Here is a 10,000-nt window from a genome sequence, read left to right on the forward strand (position 1 = left end):
CTGTGCTGGCGTGTGTTTCCCTTAGGAAGAACATTTTCCTGTCTGGATTCGCCCTCAATGATCAATGAAACAGAAAACACACATCAGAGACCCTGGTGGTCCTGAAGACAAAGCTAATTGTCCTTCTGCACAGAAGGATTACTAAAACAGGATTATTATAGTTAACTAAAACTAAAACCAGTGGTGGACAAAGTGCACAAATCAAGTACTTGAGTAACAGTACAGATACCCTAATAAAATATTACTCCAGTAAACATCCAGAACTTGATTTATTTAATAGTGCTTGGCATCCAAAATAAAAGTTTGTAATTACATAATATATAATTATTTTGTATTTAAATAAACACACATGCATGTACTGTATTTAAGAAAAATGTGTAATTTATATATAAAATATTTATATATAATATAAATTATGTATAAATATATATACAGTATATGCAAATATTAAATATATACATGCATATGTGTGTATTTATATATATATAAAAAATAATTCACAGTACACACACATATATATTATCTAAACACAAATTTTTATTTTGAATCACGATTAATCGTTGCCCATCACTGGTATTTAAGTATTAAAAGTAAAAATTAGAGATTGATGAATGTTTATTTATTTTGCAATTTTATATACTCCATCTTACCCAAAATGTGAGTACGGTTTGATAGAGCTTAAATGGGTTTTATAGCCCAGTCTGACATCATTAGGAATTATTAGGAATTGTCAAGTAACCTGCAATAGTTAAAATACTTTGTAAAAATACAAAGTTCTGTCATGAAACTCTAGATGACGCTGGCTGATCGGTCCTTAACTCAATCTGCTTGCAATCGCATCATTCTCTATAGGGCACAGCTGATTGGTTCCTGCTGTATCAGCAGCCAATGACCTCGCTGCTCAACATTTAAATACTCGGTCAGCATTTGCTGCATTGCAGCGCGCTTTCAGAAACCCTCCTCCTTCCCCAGCTCCACCTGTATAGATCTGCTACTGGTTATTCATGTATGCTATATTGTACAGCAGCAGCACGTCTTACTTGCTCACAGCAACATGTGTATGTATTGGCAGTAGCAAGTCCCGTACTGGCTCTGCAGCAGCAGCAGCAGCAAACGGCAGCAATAACGGCAGTAATAACAGGAGCAGCAATAACCAAAAGTAGCAATAACAGCAGCAACAATAAACAAAAGTAGCAATACCAGCAGTAATAACAGGAGCAGCAATAACCAAAAGTAGCAATAACAGCAGCAGCAATAAACAAAAGTAGCAATACCAGCAGCAATAACCAAAAGTAGCAATAACCGCAGCAGCAATAACCAAAAGTAGCAATAACCGCAGCAGCAATAACCAAAATTAGCAAATAACCACAGCAGCAATAACCAAAATTAGCAATAACCGCAGCAATAACCAAAATTAGCAAATAACCGCAGCAGCAATAACCAAAAGTAGCAATAACCGCAGCAGCAATAACCAAAAGTAGCAATAACCGCAGCAGCAATAACCAAAATTAGCAATAACAGCAGCAATAACCAAAATTAGCAATAACATTAGCAATAACAGCAGCAATAACCAAAATTAGCAAATAACCGCAGCAGCAATAACCAAAATTAGCAAATAACCGCAGCAGCAATAACCAAAAGTAGCAATAACAGCAGCAGCAATAACCAAAAGTAGCAATAACAGCAGCAATAACCAAAATTAGCAATAACCGCAGCAGCAATAACCAAAATTAGCAAATAACCACAGCAGCAATAACCAAAATTAGCAAATAACCACAGCAGCAATAACCAAAATTAGCAAATAACCACAGCAGCAATAACCAAAAGTAGCAATAACCGCAGCAATAACCAAAATTAGCAAATAACCGCAGCAGCAATAACCAAAAGTAGCAATAACCGCATCAGCAATAACCAAAAGTAGCAATAACCGCAGCAGCAATAACCAAAATTAGCAATAACAGCAGCAATAACCAAAATTAGCAATAACATTAGCAATAACAGCAGCAATAAACAAAAGTGGCAATAACCGCAGCAGCAATAACCAAAATTAGCAATAATTTATTGCAGCAATAACCAAAATTAGCAAATAACCACAGCAGCAATAACCAAAATGAGCAAATAACCACAGCAGCAATAACCAAAATTAGCAATAACAGCAGCAATAACCAAAATTAGCAAATAACCGCAGCAGCAATAACCAAAAGTAGCAATAACCGCAGCAGCAATAACCAAAATTAGCAATAACCGCAGCAGCAATAACCAAAATTAGCAATAACCACAGCAATAACCAAAATTAGCAATAACCGCAGCAGCAATAACCAAAATTAGCAATAACCACAGCAATAACCAAAATTAGCAATAAGCGCAGCAGCAATAACCAAAAGTAGCAATAACCGCAGCAGCAATAACCAAAAGTAGCAATAACCGCAGCAGCAATAACCAAAATTAGCAATAACAGCAGCAATAACAGTAGTAGCAATAGCGGCAGCAGAAGCGTAGCAGATCTATTCCTCCAGGACCAAACACACCAACATTGTCAAATCCATTATCATTTTTGATAACGTCTTTATTACTCGCACCCATAAATGATTTGGGAGTTGAGCGCGCCTGCTCTTAATACTAAATCCATTATCATGCCAAACACTCAGTTTTCATGATGACAGAACTGACATTTTGGCTTCATTCCGAGACTTTCTCAGATCAGATCTTGTCAGGCAGACTGTCTGACTGCACTATTAAGTGATCGAATAAGATGTGTGTGTCCAGACAACCAATCTATCCGCATGGGCTGCTTTAGTAACGACATGTGACAAGGCTTTCAAAACAGATGCAAAAAAAAGGCAAATAAAATAATAAATCCAAATATGCGCCTAGTTGAGACCTCCATCACACAGACAACCTCGGCATCGCAGGAGACTGATGTTGTGATGTTCCAGTGAGGGGTTTTGATGTTATAGTTGTGTCACATAAAGAGTGATGTAAAAGATGATTTGAAATATGATTTGAGCAGCCAGACCGTCAGACTGAGACACATCTGTAAAAATCTGATTGTAATCGCATTTCAAAACACCTCCAAAAGTTATTTGAATCAGACTTAACTATCTGGATATGCATAAATATATATATATATATATATTTATTTATTTTATTTAGTTAAGAAACAGACATGGTTTCTTCAGTTCAAAATAACGAGGAATGACATGTAGTGGAGAAAAAAAGTAAGATATTATGCGTAAAGTAAAAGTTTCCAAAATAAAATAATCTGATAAAGTACAGATTGAAAAATTTATACTAAAAACATTATTATATATATCACAAAGGCAACATTTCATTTTAGCTTATAACTTGATGCACTGTAAAGTAATATAGTACTGTAAATTACTGTAATGTAACGTAATGATACTAAAATAACACTAGACTACGATGGATACGTCATATCTGATGATCTAATATCGACGGCAGAGATATAAGTGATTATTTCATGACTACGATGATGCTTATTTCCATTTTGGTAGAAATGAAATCGTAGGTTTAAAAATAAAAAGGACATTCAGCCACACACACAGCTTCTGACACGGAGTATTATCAACCCTACCATTACTGGACTGACATCAAACACACAAGAGCTGGACATGACATCTAGTGGCTGAGATCATCTCTACACATCATGACAGATGAAGTCACATTCAGTGGACAACACAAACACAAAAATAGCAAGATATTAAACAAACAAACTCTTCAGTAACGTTGCATATCATTGCATTAAGATGTTTGAAGTTCTAGAATCGGAAGTTAGAAGCCAAATATTTCGCTTTTAAAGATGCATTGCACATAAATGACTTTGTGCTGATGAGAATGCATGCAAAATCCAAAAATAATCCCTCCACTGATTTATTCATGATGTGACTTTTGCATAAGTTTCTTACAATCCATGTTCACACTGCCAAGATCAGATGCAGTTTCCAGGATGAAATTATTCCAATTAATTCTATTTCCAATTAATATTTCTCAGGGTGGGTTAAAAAAAAAGGTAGGTTATTTGAAAGTCAATTTCTGTACAAACACCAAACTTGAAATCTTGATTACAAAAATATTTTGAACATAGCACACGTTGAATCCAGTAGCGGGGCATGTTGTCACAGTGGAAAACTGCTGTTTACTCACACTGATTTTGTTGATGAAACAGCATATATAAAATCTAATACATTTTTAAATGATTTGGCTTTTCAGCAAAATCTGAAAGTAAGAGGATTATGACACTACAAGGTAGCTAAAATAGAAAGGGTATCCCAATGTGGATTTAGACAGCAGTTCAAATTGTAGTTTGAAGGACAGAATTTAAGAATTAAATTCAACAACAGATGTTTGCATGTTTTGTTGGCAAAAACAAAATCACTGCTAGAGAAAACAAGTATTTGTGCAATAGATTTCTGGCTTAAAACCTCATATAGTCCTTGTGACAACTTGCCCCAATCTCAGACTAAACACAAAGTTTTATGAAATACCTAAATAAGCATCTTTCCCCTTCATTCCCCTTATACTGATAGCCTATATTAAATATGAATTTAATGTTTCCAACAAGGTGGCAGTGTGCTTAATTTCAATTGGCCTCATTTCTATAATGACCCGTGCCTATTCTTTAAGCACTTTACCTGACTTTATCTCAATCCCTAACGCAAACTCCTCTAATCTAGTACTGACAGGTTCAAACAAATGGATTATTCATAGAGTTCTGATGACTATCAGCTCAAGTAACCCAACAGCATCGAAACGAACTTCATCACCATTAATCTTCATAAGCTTGACTCTCGATCCACACATTAGCATTTCAATCCGCTAATATCAAATAGCTTTTATGTGGATTGATAAGATTTAAACATGTAGGTTTCATCCATTTTCAATAATGAGAAAAAGATTATGTCTTACTTAATGAGTTTCTAATTTGAGTTGAAGCCTGTCAAGAAACATGAGAAACCTAAAGGCAATGAAGACTAGCCTACTTTAGGCACACTAAATCCCTAACAATTAAGGATATACTTCATTTTTATGTTCGGTCGGAAATATGACATGTTCTCCACAAATTGTCCCCTCAGTTATGAATTTATCTACTTTCCTCAAGATGCCGCTTCAAAAGCTTTATAAACTTACCTCAGGGTGTGAAAGACTTCATAAGTAATTCAAATATCAGGATAATGGTCGTGAATGAGAGTTTAATCGTTAGTTTAATCGAGGTCTGTTCTTTGCCACTACAAAGTAACTCAATGCGACACACATACAAACGATTCTCTTTTGATAATAGAAGAGCGGTCTATTTCTAACGAATCGTTCATTTGAGTCGGTTCATTTAAATGATTCGGTCGAGTCCAAACTGTGAATTGTGTTGGGGCCATACTATCGTTTGACTAGATGTTTCATTCACAGAGCACGTAAAATAGCGAAAGATTCGTTGGAACGAATCGACTCACTGAATCAAACGCCAAGTTAAATCATTTTCATGCGTTTCTTGTTATCTATCTTCTCTGCGTGTGCGTTCTAAACTTATTTACAAATCACAAAACACTCGTTATAGTGTGTTATGATCTGATTAGAGTGAATCATATTCGTGCAGTCTAACGCAGAAACAGTAACATGCCGCTACATTTGCGCTCTGAACAGATCCGGACTGTTACACACTGGTTTTAATAACTCGAGCTTTTCACAACTACAACAATGTAGCTTCATGAAGCATGTAGGACATCCATGCATGTGAGGAGACGCTCGATCAGATATAAAGCACTGCAGAAAGTTGAACACTCACCATCGCCGTGAAACAGCCTCCGCCTCGCAAACAGAACCGCTGGTCTGAGCAAACACACACTTCGGCGAATCTCTGTGCGCGGCTGGAGTCAAACACTCGCTCGGGAAGGAAGGGAAGAAAGAAAAAAGAAAGAAAGAAGGCTCTCGCGGGGTGTAAGACGGGCTCTTTGAGCATGCGTGTGTCCACGTGTGTGTGTGTGTGTGTGTGTGTGTGTGTGTGTGTGTGTCTGTCTGTGTTTGGTGCCAGGCGCTGCAGGATCCTAAAATCAGTTCAACCAGAAACAGAAAACGTGTATTGTGTATATTAGTCTGTCTAGCCATTCATTTAATCTATGAAAATTATATATATTTATAATCCATTAATTGCTAAAATAAAAGTTTGCAAAAAAACATAAAGGTTTGTAAGTGTGTATGTATATATACATGCATACATGCAGACATAATTTACTCTCCACATGAAACACACACACACTTATAAAGGTTTGTAAGTGTGTGTGTGTGTGTGTGTGTGTGTGTGTGTGTGTGTGTAGTATATGCATACACGCAGATATAATGTATATACTCTCCACATGAAACACACACACACACACACACACACACACACATATATATTCAATATATTCATGAATCGATTATATATATATATCAAATCAATGAATCACATCTAACATAAAAGTTTGTAAATATATAATATAAATGTGTGTGTAATATATACATACACGCAGACATATACCATGCATTTATTCAAACTTTTATGTTAGCAATTAATTATTAGCAATATAATTTAATCCATCTATATATTGAAACTTAAAACTTAATCTTAATTACTGCCTTATTTTTCTTGCCAAAGCCTGCTGTGAAAAGACTATTAACTTGTATTCAGTTAGTAATAATATCAACAAATACTGATAAAATAAGGTATATGCAAAATTGCAAAAAATAATGTATATATATATGCTATATATAACTCATAACTTGAAATTCACTAAAACATGTTCTATTATATTAATACCCATAACATTTAAGCAAGTTAAGCCTGTAAGGTCAGTTGCAATAACCAAGAGAGCTACATCAAAATAAGATATGCAAATCTATCAGTCTATAAATGTTGTGTTTTATGCATTTGATAAAGACACATGTATCTGACGCCTGGGCTTGAGTTCGCGCAGTGAAAGTGCCATTACAGTCTTCAAAGGGCAAAACAACTTTGGGGACGTCACCGGGCGCAAGGTGTTTTAATTGTTCATTGTAAAATATGCGCCGCATTACCACATGAATAGATGATGAGCTGTCATGGCATGTCAATTTCCTTTAATGTCCTCTGCTACTTGTTAAATATGCAGAGGGCCAGAGGGAGGGGGGTATATAAGCTCTCCTGGACCCCTCGACCTGTCATTCTGACTCCAGTCCATCATGATTGCGCACGGAGCTTTGCGCCTGGCCTGCTACCAACTTCTGCTTATTGGAGTATTTGGAAAACATGGCGCAAGGAATATGTCACTTCACTCGTCCAGAGCGGACCGAAGCCATCGGTATCATTTACCCACATATATGATGCACCTCTACAGGCATTTCAGGCTCAACCAGACGCGTCCCGTGGAGAGCATGGAGCACGAGCACGCGGATACCATCAAGAGCATCCTATCAAAGAGTAAGTTTTGATCCACTATACATGCTTAGATTATGCTATGAATTAATTTTTTTGCATTTAAAAACGTTAGAGTTGCGCACCGAGGTGCAAACTCAGGCTCTTTTGTTGGGGGTCTCGGTGGCTCCTGGCTGTCAAATCTCAGCGCCAGACACCTTCAATCCACATCTCACTTGCTGGTGAATAAGTCCAGGACTAATGCTCTGCGCAAAGCTGATGTGGATTAGACCCTCGCCAGACATCCTTACACAAATCAGTTGTTAAACCCAAATCAACATCACCCTCCTCGGCTCTTTTTCACACGTCGCCTGATTAGATTAGGAGCTCCGGGTTCCGAGCACGAGTTGTGGAGGTGTTAAACGATGGGTTTCGGTGTTTGTTCTGAGGGGATTACAGTCGCACTGCCTGGCCTCTCCATTAAGATAAACTTAATATCAGATCGATACTGTGCGCTTTTTAATCAGATTGGGGATGTGATACGGAATAATAATTCAAGAAATGAGACTGATGCGGTGCACACCTTTGACTAACTAATATTTAGCTACTATTGCTCATCTTATTTAAGCCTATATGCAGATTTAATGTGCTAGGAGGGAGAAAATAAAAAAGGGTTTATAAAATCAATAGCTTGTCCATATTCAAACTTCATCCTCATTAATGTTTATTGCTTCTTTAATAATACATTTGACAACATTTCTGGAAGCATTGCACTTTAATATAATTGTCTTGGTTTGTCAACAACAACAAGTTATATGTAACATTTGAATCGATTTAAATAAATGTATGATATTATTATTGTTTAAAATATGTATTCTATTGTGATTGTAGGATTATTATTTCAATTAAATGTGAATAAATGTACAGAATAATCATTGGAATGCAGCAAAAAAAAAAAAATACATATTATTATCTCAAAAATTATATCTTTTTTTGTTGTTACAGTATTTAAAATAAATTATTTAGAATAAACAATAATCATTAGACTGCAACAAGTAAACATTTTAAATTGTCTCAAATATTATATTTTCTTGTTGCAGTCTAATGATTATTTAAAATAAATTATTTAGAATAAACTGAATAGACTGCAACAAGAAAAATATAACACAAATTCTAAATAATAATGATAATAATTGATATTATTATTGACAAACCAAGCCAAATATATTCAAGTGCAATGCATCCAGAAATGTTTGCAAATTGGAAGATGAACCCAATATTAAAGAAGTCATCTAATGATTATTTGAACTGATGTTGAATGGCAGAGCTATTAAACACAGCCAGGAACACTTATTAGATAAACCAAAGCAATTAGCAATTTTAATGTAAATGTACAGCAGGGCTAATACACTCGACTGGACAAGAGCCTCACACACACGAGGATCAAAGTGTGTGTGTTCAGCTGGCACAAATCACCTCATTACCTTTAGGTTTGTGTGCACTACAGAGAGCCATTCATCCCTGGAGAAAACACACATCAAAAGAGCCTGTGATGGGCTGTGTCTTAAACTGAGCGAATCTCACTAACTCACAGTTTATCATGTGACCCGGACCACAAAAACAATTTTCTGAAACTGAGATTTATGCATCATCTGAAAGCTGAATAAATATGCTTTCCATTGATTGTTAGGATACATATAGGATAGGACAATATTTGGCCGAGATACAACTATTGAAAATCTGGAATCTGAGGATGCAAAAAAATCGAAACATTGAGAAAATCCTCTTTAAAGTTCTACATTTATGTTCACGATTTTAGTGCATCCACTCACAAAAATACATTTTTGATATATTTACGGTAGGAAATTTACAAAATAACTTCATGGAACATGATCTTTACTTAATGTCCTAATGATTTTTTGGCAGAAAAACTCACTCTAAATTGTAATGTGGACTCATGCACTCATGCATTTTCTGTAAAGCTGCTTTGAAATGATGTGTATTGTGAAAAGCGCTATGCAAATAAATGTGAATTGAATAAATGTCAATAATTTTGACCCATAATGTATTGTTGGCTATTGCATTAACCCGTGCGACTTATTGTGGTCCAGGCAGGGTCACATATTAGCAAAGGGATAAAAGTTAAAATAATGTATTTTGTAATTTGCATGTGATTTACATCTTCTCATCGTCTTTTCCCAGGTGTGATCAATCAAGACAGGCACTACATCACACACTTCGACCTGTCCTCTGTGCTTTCCGAACGTCAGGTTCAGTCCGCGGAGCTGAGGATCCGAATTCCCAGAGAAACGCATCAAACGAACATCACAGTGGAGATCAGACACCAGCAGGACGTCCCGTGCAACCAGCGCCAACTCTGTCTGGAGAACCAGTCCCTGGGCCAGCTATCAGGATCATCCCTGATGAGCGTTTCCCATAACTGGAGGGTCTACAACGTCACACACCTGCTTCTAGACTGGATCGGTCCGAAGCTTTCCGAGAAACGGCACGTGAAGGCGAAAAGAGCCGTGAGGATTCTTCAAAACGGGCCTAAGCATCTAGACGGCATCCGTCACAGAGCAATGCTCCTGATATTCTCACAAACCAGCTCTGAACTGG

At 36.4% G+C, this 10,000-nt stretch overlaps 2 protein-coding genes across 3 annotated transcripts in view; one reads left to right on the forward strand and one right to left on the reverse strand.

Annotated features, from left to right (window-relative positions):
- Positions 1–6,010, reverse strand: part of pald1a (phosphatase domain containing paladin 1a) — a 73,664-nt gene extending 67,654 nt beyond the window's left edge. Inside the window, exon 1 of one of the 2 annotated variants that reach the window (XM_079851175.1) lies at positions 5,798–6,010. The gene's annotated coding sequence lies outside the window, so the exon portion shown is untranslated. Of the gene's footprint in view, positions 1–5,148; positions 5,292–5,797 lie in introns of those variants that run through there. The other variant, XM_079851177.1, reaches the window with a different exon arrangement.
- A 1,199-nt stretch (positions 6,011–7,209) lies between these two features.
- The window catches only part of ndr2 (nodal-related 2), a gene marked incomplete at both ends in the record, with an annotated part of 4,284 nt that continues 1,493 nt past the window's right edge, over positions 7,210–10,000 (forward strand). The window contains 2 exons of the mRNA XM_079852247.1: positions 7,210–7,447; positions 9,584–10,000. The exon at positions 9,584–10,000 is cut by the window's right edge and continues 326 nt beyond it. Of these exons, the coding sequence (XP_079708373.1) occupies positions 7,210–7,447; positions 9,584–10,000 (655 nt within the window). The remainder of the gene's footprint in view (positions 7,448–9,583) is intronic.

This window comes from Squalius cephalus (genome assembly GCF_949319135.1).
Source record: "Squalius cephalus genome assembly, chromosome: 19".
In the NCBI taxonomy this organism is placed as follows: domain Eukaryota; kingdom Metazoa; phylum Chordata; class Actinopteri; order Cypriniformes; family Leuciscidae; genus Squalius; species Squalius cephalus.